We start from the raw sequence: 14723 nt of genomic DNA, 5'->3' as shown, positions 1-14723 counted from the left end.
TAAATGACTATATTGTTTTATGACGTCCATTTGTGTTACTTTTAGTACTGTACTTTTACGACTGCCTCGTTGGTCTAGCTGTCGCAAGTGCGGCTGCTGAGCACGAGGTCTCGGGTTCAATTCCCGAGTCGGGCCGAAATCGCTTTGTGGGTTTTAGAAGACTTTCACAAGGCAGCCCGGAGCCTGGAAGGTGGTGATTGATACACCCGTGCATCGGAGAGCACGTAAATGTCGGTCCTGCGCCTGATCTCTTTCCGGTCGTGTCGGATTGCCGTCCCATCGGATTATGAGAGTGAAGGAATAGGGAGTGCACCTGTGTCTGCGCAAATGCTCGTGCACTATAATATGTCCTGCGTAGTTGGCTAATCTCCTTACATGAGAACAGCCGCCGTAGCCGATAATCGGCTAGGAGGACATCAGTACTGTACTAAGTATTATTTACACACAGGGAACTTTAATTTTATTGTCCGTAAAGAACGAATGCCCCATGATAAAGTTGCTGACGTATTCGGACTTGCTTTAGTGATTATTACGATCATTTTGAAGCTAATAACTATATCTGTAAAAATACATTGCCATTGAACAATTACTTTGAATTGCATTTTATTATGAATACTTACTATGATTGAAGATTATTGAGTACCTAAATAATATGCTCTTAGTAATATACTCTGACATTGGGATTCCACAAATTGCAGTGTGGATTCAACTATTATACCTATACGATCAAGTAACTGTATGTGAAGTTTGTGTGCTGAATACGAAATTCGTTAATACATATATTGTAATAACACGATTTTTGGAGTTTTATTTCCTATCGTATTAAAACACCTGAAACTCTATAGAACACCTGAAAACTTAGATAGCAGTCGCATGTTGGTTGCATCTTATTAGGCATCTTATAAAGCTATGGTATAAGGCTATATTTGTTTGCACCTATCTTAATGACTGAATTAAATATAATATGACTCGATTAGGTTCATATCTTCTACATCTGATATGTACTTACGTACGCAGTTTACAAGTACCTACGTACAACTCGCAAAACGTCCCAATACATACTTTCCTTCTGTTATTCAATAACATCAAAAACATTATTTATGTTACACGAGCTTACGTTCAGTCAATCCGGCTGTCCGAATGAAATTTATGAATCGAACGGCCTTCGATAGCCACCATGTAAAAAACATAAACACTAGGTACTGTATTTACCCGATAAAACCCGGCATTCTACACGAAAACTTTAAAAATAATTTGGATTAATCTGTAAACCATGACCCAAATCTTGAGCGAAGGAGTTTTGCATCGTTTTGTAAATATTCGATAAAGATTTCTGATTTATGACGTCATTTCAGAAATTCAGACTGATATTGTGATTGTGAAAGTTTTTACTTGTGATCAGTGGATATTTGTTCCTCGTTCAGGTGAAAACTACTGAACGGAGCTTGATGAGACTTGGTCATAATGTACCTAATTTATCTTATACCGTAACGTAGTTTATCCGAGTAACATAGGCTACTTTTTTTCTAAAGTTCCACCAGGCCTAAGCTTAATGATAATAATATCTGTTTGGTGTAGGTTGCTAAATGCTGCAGGTCTAAGACTGCCCGCTTGCGTCATGGTGTATTGAAACTTGATACACACACAGTTCCCGGAATGATACTGCGACTCATTTCAAGTACTTGACTCATATATAGCTCAAGTTTATTTAAACAAAAACAATTTGATCTCTTGCCGAGTAATTTCCCACAGACGAAATCTCCATTTCGCAAAAACAATGTTAGATTTCTTTCCTCCGAGTTTGTTTTGCCCTTGAGTGTTAGATAAGGCTGTAATCAGAAGTCATAATAGACGCTCGGTTAAAAATTACTCTGAATAGATTTATTTTAGGAATTCCCGATACGGGGAGACAGAAATCTTCGTAGAATAGTGCTCCCATTTTCGATAAGAAAACACGTTCCTACCACGCGTATAGTCCACCGCACCTGGGTTGTTCACATTGTTAATGTAATGACCCATCATGTTTGCGACATATTACTAGGCTCAGGAACCTTGAAACATAAGTACCAGTTCTTTGCAAAAGGTTTTATTTGACTGGTGACATTTTATATTCCCGAAATTCCAAGCAAACGACATACCTACCTATTCATTGAGATCTTATCAGAATCATTATTTTCTTCAATTTCATAGCGATTTTTCACTTACTGCTTCTTTAAAGACAAAATAGTTTTGCTTTTTTTTTCAGTAATAGTCTTCGTTAGGACTTCTCTAATGTTATCTGCCCATAGGAGGCCAACTATTTAAATGCTAATTCCAAAAGTCACATGAGCGCTAAAGTTCATAGGTCCAAGCAAGCGACAAACAGAATTGTACCAAGGTCAAGAGCGAGCTCCACTAATCATTGTTTTCTTACATCTTGTATGTCTGACACAGTATTCTAAGAATTTTCAGTGTCACCAGGAATCCGAAGCTCGCCGAAAATTCTGGAAAACTTATGAAAATTTATGCTCGAACATCTACCAGAATAGTTATAAAATAATCTATTCAAATGCGCTCAGTACGTACCGAGTGATTAGAAAAAAAAACTTCATAAATTGTTTATGAGAAGCACCTATCAAAACAATTTATACGTTGGTAAATACATCTTCATTGAACGCGATAACCCACCACGTGATGCGCCATGTATTTTTTCGCGAAAGATCTTTGTTTGAGAAATGCCAAAAAGTGGGGCGTTTTTGGAAAATACGAACTATGGGATAAGTATATTATTTTATGGTAATGTGAATGGGAATTATAATTGGTGAAAATTGAGCAGTGGAGGAGAAATGTTTGAGCTCAATGCGCACATACAAAATACGAATCGAGCGGCGGGCGCGTTGTTTATCATTCCGGGTCTATATAAACGTGGGAGCAGACAGGCGGGCTCATACACTGCCGGAAAATATACCACGCTAGTAATACGCTAGGAGGCGAGTTCTTGAGAGTTCTAGAGAACCTTATTCACCATGAAAATCCTGAAAGTTGTTGTGTTTGCTTTCTTCGCTCTTCTGCTGGTGGCTGTGAAGGCGATCCCGCTGACGGAACCCAGGCTTGCTATTGAAGGTTAGTCTAATACCCAGTACTTTGAATTACCTCTTAAATGTGATGCATTTTTTTTTTTCAATTAAATTAAGCTCCGTCAGCTTTGACAGGAGGTAATACACAATTTATAATGTGAATTAAATAATAGTAACTGCTAGCGAATTCCAAATATTATTTCGTGTTTATGTTGCAAATACCATAAATGTATGGGTCAATGGGTGTTATTTATTTTAACTAATGACATACGATACTAAGCGATGTAGATGCATTAGAGCATGCTAGGCAAAATAAAGGTAGTTCAACGTTTGATTTTTTTTTGTTAAAGCTATTGATAAGTAAAATCCTTATTAATAAATAAATGTTTTGATAAGAAATAAGTCGTTCAACTAAGAAAATAAATTTATTAAAAATTAACAAAAAATGTACCTACACAATTTTAACCTGCCGAAAAACGAACTTAAAAAAACATTTAAAATATTTTTCTATGTACATACTTGTGAAAATAGTAATATCATGTCTTCTTTTGAAAGCTCGCGTATGAAAACAAAACTAAGGCTTTTTTTAGAAATTGAATATACCTAAGTGATTTTAAGTTTTGCAGGGTATCCTAATATAGGTAGGTACGAGTCTATTTTATACGAAGTCAAACAAATGTGCACCTGAATCACGGATCCTAAATAATTATTTATTTGCATAAGTTGCTTCATTTAAGAAGCTTATAAAAACGTAATGTTAAACGACCATTTAAATCCTTCTACTGATGATTTTAGGTTTCATTTAATAAAGAGAAGATTAGAGTATTGATAACGACATGCAATCCACCTAAATCATTGAATGACCACGTTCGCTGAGGGTGCAGCTTGAGGGAGTGTCAGACTTTTTCTGACTAAAACTCATCATGTTCCTTCCTGAGCCCTTTCAATCAACAAATGACCGCTCCTTCTGTGAGTGCCGCGTGAGGTAGTGTCAGACTTTTACTGACTAAAGCCCGTCATGTTGAGTCCTTACGGTAACTCTTTCTAACAATCTGGCAACTCAGTGTTAGCCATTGACGTAAATGATGAAACTGGTCAGTTACAAAGTGGCATTTCAGTCTTTCAGCCCAAATAAAAAGCTTTCCTATTATGCGACTTCCACTAGTTTATCTAGCTCACTGTTACTAATGCCCGATGGTAAGACTTTCTTTTAATATCTGAATGACTGATAAAATCATAAGATTACTACAATTTCAATTAGGATTTAGGTAAGAATTATAAACTACTAGCTTTCGTCCGCGGTTTCACCCGCATCCCGTAGCCGGATGGTGACAAAAACTATCCTTAAATCTTCTCCCGGGTCTAAGTTACCTCCCCTCTAATTTTCAGCCAAATCGGTCAAGCCGTTTTCATGTTATGTCGTGACAACGGAAAGCGGGTTTCATTTTTATATACATATGTAGATTTAACGAAAGAAACACACGTTTAGGTACTTTGTGAAGGATATCGTGTTGCACTAATTAATTTAGATCACATGATTTTCAAACTTTCTTTTTTTCTTACTGTCCTGTTTCCTGCTCTGTTTTCCGTATCATTTCCTCTATGGTAGCCATACTAAAAGTCACTCCCTTTTAATCATCATTTTTCAGCCTACTCTCTCTCTATGTACCCACATGTATGTATAGCTGTGCAGCAATCTGATCTATAGATATAGATAGATAGATGGACAGGTTCAATCAGGGTCTTGTAAATTTAGAGGTCTCAAAATGTGTTTTAATTTAAAAAAGCACGAATACTCTTGACAGTTGTATTAATCAAAATATACTATTGGACGTCATTATTGTTTGTTCTTATATCGATAACAAATTCACTGCCAACGCATACTCACTACAGTATAAATATAATAAGTAGATAGTAAGTACATATGTATCCGTCCGCATCACGTGAAATTAATTTAAAATAAACTGTGCCACTCTTTATCAGTCGCTTAGTATGTTATGTACTTAAAATTTACACGAATTGTTTATAAGTAATTTGTTATTAATGACATCATGTGAGAACTTATTGATAAGGGAGAGTTATTATCAAAAATAAGACCTCGTCATCTTGTGTTATTTGCATACTTGATATCCTTTGATCTGTTGCCGCGTATGTAACTTCTACTATTGGTTTTTAGTATTTTCAGTGTAGGTTCCAATTATAGTTTAATTTTCCCCAATTTTCTCGCAGACCATACAATTGCACATGAAGATCAGAAAATTGCTTTCTATTATAATATAGTCACTTACTAAGTCCCGAGCTATAATCGTGGACTATGCAGGCAAAACTACTAGAACCAAATCTTCTTACTTAAGTTTGAGAGAACCAAATCTTCTTAGTAGGTGCTAGTTTTGGCCTTCTCCCTACTTTAAATATTTCCTTAACACGTGATTATTTTGCACACAATTACGCATGTAGAATTTTTGTTTAAGTAAACATAGTGAATTTTAATTGGGTCAATGTCGATGGATTGATTTAGTACCGTTTTTACATTTTACAGCATCCGATGGTTTTCGTGAAATAATCCAGATCTGACATTGACCTGTTTGCGGGTTATAAAACCGAGTGCGGATGTTATGAGTGCTCTAAATAACGACTTTTATTCCTCTTACGTCATTAGCTCCGCACGTACGGACTTTAAGAACTGTTTAACAGTTGAGAATTACCGAGTTGTTTACAAAAAACATTGTTATAAATGTACACCTACTTATGCTTTATACGCACTACAGATTTCTCTTAAAATAGCTTTCTGGTTAGATAATAATATTTTTTTTTCGGTTTTGGCAAAATTTTCAACTCAGTCAGTCATGCAGAAGTTAGATTGTGAATTTTTGAATTCCACTTAGGCACCAAGGAGGCACTTAAGATATATCTACTTATTTAATATCTGTCTGCTCCATAAAATAATGAAGTCTTAAGTAAATAGGACAGTTAATTTCGCAAGCTACTCTTAATTAAGATAACTCAATAAAATGTTGGGAGAAAGTTTGATAAAATAACTGATAACAGAAGGTTAAGTCTTGCGATAACCCTTCACAGATCACCTTTAAGCTGCGTAATTAAATTATCAGATACTCTTATCCACTTATAAATAGTAACAGTGTTAGGATCATACTCGAAGGATTTTTATTGCTCAACGGTTTTCATTTATATTGGCAGCAAGAATTTGGCAAAGGGCTGTCGAATGTCGATTCATTTATTTTAATTTTTTAACTATAGTATGGCTAACCCATTGGCCGATGTGCACATTTGTATGACGGTAAATGATTGAAAAATCGTAAACAAAAATAAACCGGCGAGCGAAACCGGGAACTACAACTAGTAAACTACAAAATAATGACCTTCGCCGAGTCTGCACGTTCGCGGGAAACTCAATATACAGAATGGTTTTATGTGGTTTTCACACATATAATTAGGTCAAAGTCGTGCAAAGCTGGGTCATTAGCAAGGATTGTATTAAAGATTATTTTGAATTTGCTTCCAGTGATCGCGCTCGAAGAGGGATGCGTCAGACAAGGCGGTATCTGTGTGCATACTGATGACTGCGATCCGAACAACCAAGTGCATATGGGGGATTTGCTCTGTCCAGCACAACGGCACTTAGGAGTCACTTGTTGCTATGTAAGTCATCATCCTCCGAGACTTTTTCCCAACTATGTTGGGGTCGGCTTCCAGTCTAACCAGATGTAACAGAGTACCAGTGCTTTACAAGAAGCGACTGCCCTGCCTGACCTCCTCACCCCAGTTACCCGGGCAGCCCAATACCCCTTAGACTGGTGTCAGACTTACTGGCTTCTGACGACCCGTAACGACTGCCAAGGATGTTTAATGACAGACTTGTTGCTCTGTAAGTATATGTGCTAATTGAAGACCGTGGTTTCGTCGTTAAGCCCCATATTCATGGTAAACATTTCTTAACACTAGAAAGACCAGAGTGGTCAAATGACCCCAATGAAGTTTTTGATCAATCATATTTTCAAAACCAAAGCATTGAAATCGCTGTGGTTTTATGACTTTTAATATTTCGTCATTCTTTACACTATTCCGAGATGTCGCTACCGAAAGCAAGATAAATACGAATTAAAAATTATCATCTACCTAGAAAGACCGCTGTGGTCATTTGACACCACTACGTGCGTGCTTTGTAAATTCGTTGAATATACTCGTATTGTGGGTAGTTAAATTAAAATATTTGCATTGATGTTGATTCAAAGTGCTTATGTAATGGTTTCCCATATTTAGGGAGAGAAGGCCATCCCATTTCCCATATGAAGGCCATCCACAAAATCAAAGTTTAGGCGAGTGCGTTGTATTGCGACTAATGGACTCATACTTGAATAGTGGTCGAAATATAAAAACTGATATATTTTTTATGAGTGTAAGCTTATCAAAAAGCTAATTGAAAAACGTACATCAATAGTTGGCACGGTAAACAAAATACGATTAGATCTTCTAGCTACTACAAAAAAAAGGAAACCCTCAGTTTATATGAAACACATATTCACAACTCTGAAACCTGCGCACTTACAGTTTATCAAGGAAAACCTTCAAAATCAGTTATGATTCTTAGTTCACTTCACTCTTATGTCTTTGTTGATCCAGAAGAAGCAAAAAAGAAGCCGAACACGGTGAAGTTTTACAATGCTACGAAATTTGGAGTACCTGGGCGTTATTGATCAAATGACCAAGAAATATGGTGTCAAAGCACCTTCTGCTCGTTGGCCCTGACAAGTGTTTCATGATATTATGAATTTGGCACCAATCAATTCTCGGATCTTGTACAAAAATCCGAGAAAAAAAGGTCATTCTTGACTTGGCAAGGGAGTTTATCGCCCGAGATTCCCACTCCCTGATGACGCCATCTAGGTACTTCACAGCCCGATAATAGCATACCCCAGACCCTGAAGAAGAACGTAGCGAAAAGAGAAAACGGTGTCACGTCATTGTTACGTGCAAAAATGTAGACAAAACAACAAATCTTGTATTAGTTGTAAAAAGCCTTTGTGTGGTTCTTGTAATGTAAACAAGGAGCTAAAAAATCAAAAATGTGCCCATTTTTTTCATTTTTATAACACATAATGGATGTTTACTTACTATTAAGGTCTTTTATTTTCTATTAGATGTTAATCAATAAAAATTAAAACCATAATACACGAATAAAACATTACAACCCATGAATGGGTCATTTGACCCCACTTGGTCTTTGTAGGTAGTTCAAAATTTCGGTCTTTCTAGTGTTAAGCAACAAATGTAAACGTACATCGAGCGAGAGCTTGTCAACATGCTGATATCAACTCTGCAACAAACAATGTCGGCTTTATAAATATACAAAAAATCCTGCCTCCAGTTTTTAAATGCGAAAGTAGGTCCTGTCAACCTAATAATACCTCCAAAAAGAGAAAATAACTTAGGGAACATTAACATATGCCTGGCCTTATTATTTTATTTATTTATATGTTTTATTCGACTAGCAGTAGAAGCTGCTGCGGAGGCGACAGGGATGTTAAATATATCCCACTGGGTACTCTGTGGTAGTTATACCGCCATCAGTCGTAGACCGGTGTTTCATCCGTTTTCAGCAGGTTGCACCGTGAGGCAGGATGATGTTGGTACCCCCCATTCTGGGGTTTAATAACTATACCTATGTAGTTGACAAGTTTTTTTAGAAACCTAGAAAATCCTGAAATGAAAATAGTTTTAACATATTTTTTTGTTTCAGGTCTGAGACTCGGCAGATGCTGAACCATCGCGCGTACTTATGTATAATTAATGTTAAAAATATAAACTTAATTAGGCTAAGTTTAAATTAAGCTACTATTATAGATATATCTAAGAGTAATTTGTTATTGTTCCGTATTAAAAAAGAACTCCGTCTAACAGCGCTTTCGTACTAGCGGACTTTTCGCTTGATTTTAAGTACAACTTAATAATATTGTAACTTTAGGCCCGCCGCTGATTGTAACTTTTTGTCACTATCACCTGCTGTCACCCACAATGCGCTCACTGAATCTGTTCTTGAGTGACAAATCGCGTTCATTTTTGTATGCCGGCTGAGTGACAAAAAGTCACCAGTGAGTGGACTCCCATTGTAATGTACCTACAGGGCGAGTAACAGTCACGTCACTCCGGCATTGCCTGCTGCTGCAACTATTTGTCACGTCACCATAATGAGCGCACTCAGTATAGTTTTCATTGTACTTGACTAAGTGACAAAAAGTCACGATGACGAAAAGTTGCAATCAGCGGCTAGCCTTATAATAACAATAGAGCAAGTGTGACTTGCATGTGCCAAAATTAGATAAACAACCAAAGGTAATCTAGGTATTAACATGTCAAAAATTGACTAATCATTACTTAAATATATATAAGTTAGTCTACACATGATTTCCATACAAAATTGCCTTTTGAATCTCTGTAATTTGTAAAACAATTCAGATATTATTTTGAAATTAAATAATATAATGTGGATATAGTATTATAGCAACTGTTTATTAATTTATTAGAATTTTAATTACATTTCTGTAATATGAAAATAATAAAATTGTTTATAAAGTGCTTGGTGTTATTATTATGCGCTGACATAAAATTTATGTTTTCCCTTTGAGTACAATTTCTTATTAACTTCAAGTTTAACCTGTAGTATGTATATGACCCATCTTACCAAGGAGAATGTAGTCTACTAAATTAACACGTTTTACCGAGCTAGTTCTACACTGCCCGATTTAATTACATATCTTGGCAAGTCCGAAGTAAGCTGATTATGCACTGCAGTAGATAACTTCACTCTTGTTAAGATGTGACATATGTGTAGTCACATGTAAGCTACTGTCACGCACGTTTGGTGGGGTCACGTTGCATTCGTAGAAAACCAATATGGTTAAAGGTCAAAGCGCACATGATCGGCGCAGCTCCAACCCAGCGATTAACTTGTCAAGTACCAACCTTCCGTGTTTGGGCCGGCGCTCATTGACGGCGTGGCACGGCATGCCACGGCAGGCTGTGCAGCCACTCTGTCACTCATCAGTTTTGCGTCCTGCGCCCCACCGAAATGCTGCACAAGTTTCAATCTTATTTCAACTTGCAATATAATAACCTCAAAGTGAACCATACGTCTTGCGGGATACAATGGCGCGCTGTGGTCTCCCATGGCCTATAGGTGCGCTATACCTTCAGTGACATTGTGAAGGTACCTAGTGGGGAGTCTCTCAATCAGGATGTGGTCCTATTTGCCATCTCATGCATGTCAACTCCTATCAACAGTAAGAACCTAACATGACGTACCGTAACGTGCCGTGCCGTTCATGTGTGCTATGACCTTTACACTCTTTTATAGATGAATAATGCTGTTGATATTGCGACTTTTTTGGTAGGTGGAAAACTGCAAATGGTAATGGGTGGAATTTCTCTTCACATGTACCTAACATTCAGAAAAACGGTGCATTATACTGGCCACTTCATAATAGCTGCCGGAGTAGGTACCTATAACAGATGGCGCCTATGTTAAAATTACTGTTTAGTATAATTTAAGTGACAACTTGCTCATTTAAATCTACAGGCGCAAAAACTATTTTTAAATCGTTTTTTACCCCTGAAATCAAGAAGCAATTCTTGGTACAAAATAAAAACTAAATACTTTTGCGCAGTTTCTTCCCATTGAAAAAGCGACAATCAACCTGATATCAGAAATCGAAAGTAGCTTGAACACATTTTCACACGTAAATGTGTGAATCACTGAAAATACTTTAAGGCGCTATTTGGTTCATCGTCGATAATGAAATTTAGTAATTAAGTACAGCTAATTACGCTACTGTAGAGGAATGGTTCTTCACCATAGAGTCGAATTTCACTTGCAATATAGAAGTAGGTACTACCTATTAATAAGACACACCCCCTCACTCCAAATTCCTACATAAAACCATAAGAATCAACTAAGCCAACATACCAATGCCAGAAATAGTGCGGCTTGACAGCCATCCATATATTACGGTACTGCCAGAAATACCTATATAAAAAGTTATAAGGTAAATGTACAAGCAATGGACCTTTTTTTGTGCACTGTTTGCCTAGGTAGATACATCTATGTGTTTATTATAGTTTTAGCTGCATAAAATAAGTTCCTACAGGAGTTACATGTAACTTAATCGGTATTGTTAGCAACCTGTACAAACATCCAACGTAGTTTTCACAACATAGACAGCTGATATTATACTGGACGTAAACTAACTGACAGTTTCTAGAATCCTGTTGGGATAAACAATGCAAATTATTAATTTCTAACTAACTAAATAGCATGGGATATCGGAGAATATCCTGGATATAAGTGAACACGTCGCTGCCTGTCAATTAATATACGGTACCTATTACCGCCGAGTAAGGAAAGATGAGCAGAGATGGCGTAGTGCAGATACTTAGGTCAGGCGCCTTCTTCTAGGTCAAATACGTACGATGGGCATGACCATATCGATCAGTTACGATTGCACTATTGCGGGGTTCGGGTTCCTTGAGACATCTAGCTGTTATAATCATCGGCAAGGACATCGAGCCCTGACCTTCACCTGCGCAGAAGCGATTTATTGGTTTATTGCCATAAGTGTACAGTGCGCAAAGCGATCCCCACTCTTCCTCCGAGAGCTCATTATCCGTGCCGATAACTAGGTATAATGATTTTTGAATGGTATTACGTCACCGGCGGAAACACTAACATTCCTCGTCAAATAGCGCGCTACTTTCTTAGATTTTCTGTTATGTTACCTCCTCCAGTCATTTTGTTCTAACACAACACGTACCTAAAACTACAAACTAATAAATAATTTACCGCGCATTCGTAACGGTTCCTAATTAATTTTCGTGAAATTAAATATGAATGGAGTTTGTACTGGACACATTATATTCCGTAATATTAATTTCGTAATTACAGTGACATAAAATTTTAAGCACCACTGTGAATATAATTAATTAAACTTAGGTACGTGTTAGCTAACTATGGGCCTAATAAAGAAGCTTGAAGTCACTCAGAGAGCGGTGCAGAGAGGGCTATGCTAGGAGTTTCTATGCGAGATAGAATCAGAGATGAGGAGATCAGCAGAAGAACCGAAGTCACCGTCGTAGTTCAAAGAATTGCAAAACTGAAGTTCCATTAGGCAGGGTGCGTAGCTCGCACAACTGATGGCCGTTGGGCGTGAAAAGTTCTCGAGTGGCGACCACGACCCGGAAGACGCAGCGTGGGCAGGCCCCCAGTAGATGGACGGACGAAACAAACAAACAATCGTTTTATTTTCTATTTATAATATTAGTGTAGATAAGTTGTTAGGGGCTTATTTTATACTGGCTAAATAACTGATCTGATCTAAAATAAATAAAAGAAGAAATTATAAAACAAACTGTCCAGCAATAAAAAGTGTTAACTTATCACCAGCCCCTTACAGCACAATGCAGGTCAAAGGCCTTTCCTAGTTAGCAGCAATGGCTGCCACTTACCTTGGTATCGATCTTATGATTAATAAACAATAGATGACAATTCAGGTACAAGTCTGTGCTCCGTCTAAGCACTTCCACCATAGTTAGAGCTAGCGCGCACTGAGTGCTGATTCCCAGTTTTGTAAGCATAACTATATTAATAAATTCAATACGTAATTAGAACTATATTAAAATCAAATCAAATCATTTATTCATTTACCAAAGTTCACACTAAAATACAACATTATTTCTTAAAATCTAGACATACATATGTGCTAACATCAAGGCTACTACACACATGCTGGGTTCATACCGAGCGGCAATGCCGCCGGCAAGCGCCGTCGAGCATCATGCAGGTTGTGACAGTCACATAGAAGGCTAGTGAAGGAACTGATGCCGATAAGCCGCGCAACCCGCCGGCACACCCCGGCGGCCATGCCGGCGGCTCCTTTGTGCGGCAGAGCCGGAGGCTTTGTATGCCGCAGGGTACACGGTGGTTTGGCCGGCGGCTTACCCCGCAGCCCTGCCGCCGGCACTGTGTTTCAAGCGAAAGAAGAGGTTATTTTTAAATTTGACAGTATAAATTGACAATCTAATATACCAATAATTAAATAGCTAACATCAAATGAAATACATATTTTTACTTATAATACCTAATACCACAGATTACTATCTAATACTTATTTATTATTGTTTGCGTCAGCAGTTTCATTTGCACACTTTTGTACCGTGTACCGGTGTACCGTGTTGTCATAAGACAGACTTTGCAGATATTTACAAACCCTCTTTCTGCGTTTAAAGTAGTTTAGGCTAAAAATGCTTAGTTCACTATTTAATTGTAGTACCTATTGTACAGAAACTGTTCTAGTAGTGATCGAATCCGAAACGAGGAGATCCGTAGACGAACCAAAGTCACCGATATAGCCCACCGGATTAGAAAGTTGAAGTGGCAATGGGCAGGCCATATTGCTCGCAGAGCAGATGGCCGATGGGGCCGAAAAGTGCTGGAGTGGAGACCACGGACTAGCAAGCGCAGCGTAGGACGTCCACCAACAGGGTGGACAGACGACCTTATAAAGGTCGCCGGAAGGCGCTGGATGCAGGTCGCCTCCAACAGATATCTGTGGAGATCTAAGGGGGAGGCCTATGTTCAGCAGTGGACGTCCTATGGCTTAGATGATGATGATGATTGTACAGAAATGAGCCTAAAAATCTAAAGAATCTATTCGTATACACATATTTTGAGGTGGAGTTTGAACTGTAAACTATATCATTACGTCTTTTATTTGCAATGTTAGGATTGTAGGCAAGCTTAGAGTGCTGTGATAGTATTATAAGTGTTTATATTACATGAATGATGATGTGCATGATAAATAATTGCCTGACAGTTAAAACATACTAAGATTTATATAGCTGATCTATGGTAAAGAGGAAAGGACGAAAGTAAGTTACTTTTAAAAGTGCTCTCTGGGCTCGTTCGAGGGGAAGCATTGTAGTTTTTGGTGCTCCTCCCTAATAAGTAATACAATACTTAAGGATGGATTGACATAGGGCCAAATTTTGCGTGACTAGCTTAGTGTCTGCAAATAAATGCGTGTTAGTATTTTTATTTTGACTTTTGAGCATAGAAAAGTGCATAAAGAATAACAGTTTTATGTGACAATATAACCTACCTGAATTTAAAGGAATCTTATCAGTAAAATATATTTTTTTTACCCAATTTTCATTGCGGCTTATAATTACACGTTTTTGTATGATGAGCGGAAGAAAGCCAAATTAAGTCTGATAAGATAAGATTCGTAAATATCTTACTTCTAGCTTGAAAGTCAATTGCTGTACAAAGTGTGCGTTGCTATTTATTATACAAAGTTCACTAATCAATAATAATCAATAAACTTAACAAAAAACAGGTTTTATTTCAACAAAGACATGTAACTACTAAAATGAAACAGTTTTCAAAATTATAGCCTGAACGCTGTAATGGCCTATCTTTGTGTTTCTAAGTATAAAGAAAAAGGGCAACTAAGTATGTAGTCTATTGAAAAATCGATAATCTGTAATATTTAACAGTTTTATTGCAGGTCAAGTTATCGGAAAGCCCCAGTTCTTTTTTTAATTCATGCATCTGTCTAGCTTTTTCTTTTGAATGTTATTAATCAAAAGACGAATCTG

The 14723-nt window shown here is 37.4% G+C and overlaps 1 protein-coding gene across 1 annotated transcript; it reads left to right on the top strand.

Moving 5' to 3' along the window:
- Positions 1 to 2846: 2846 nt before the first annotated feature.
- On the top strand, positions 2847 to 8991 carry LOC110377820 (uncharacterized). The gene is made up of 3 exons (XM_021336845.3): positions 2847 to 3102; positions 6580 to 6716; positions 8815 to 8991. Exons 1-3 carry the CDS (start codon positions 3006 to 3008, stop codon positions 8818 to 8820), a joined length of 240 nt encoding a protein of 79 aa, XP_021192520.3. The 5' UTR covers positions 2847 to 3005; the 3' UTR covers positions 8821 to 8991.
- Positions 8992 to 14723: the final 5732 nt, after the last annotated feature.

The sequence above is a fragment of the Helicoverpa armigera genome, chromosome 1, assembly GCF_030705265.1.
Source record: "Helicoverpa armigera isolate CAAS_96S chromosome 1, ASM3070526v1, whole genome shotgun sequence".
Classification (NCBI taxonomy): Eukaryota; Metazoa; Arthropoda; class Insecta; order Lepidoptera; family Noctuidae; genus Helicoverpa; species Helicoverpa armigera.
Note: the sequence above shows the minus strand (reverse complement) of the source record. Positions and strands in the feature narration are given on the sequence as shown.

Excerpts from the sequence above, each read along its gene's own strand:
- LOC110377820 (XM_021336845.3), top strand. The coding sequence starts at position 3,006 with ATGAAAATCCTGAAAGTTGTTGTGTTTGCTTTCTTCGCTCTTCTGCTG. Across the intron at positions 3,103-6,579 it reads ACCCAGGCTTGCTATTGAAG|TGATCGCGCTCGAAGAGGGA; the intron begins GTTAGTCTAATA and ends ATTTGCTTCCAG.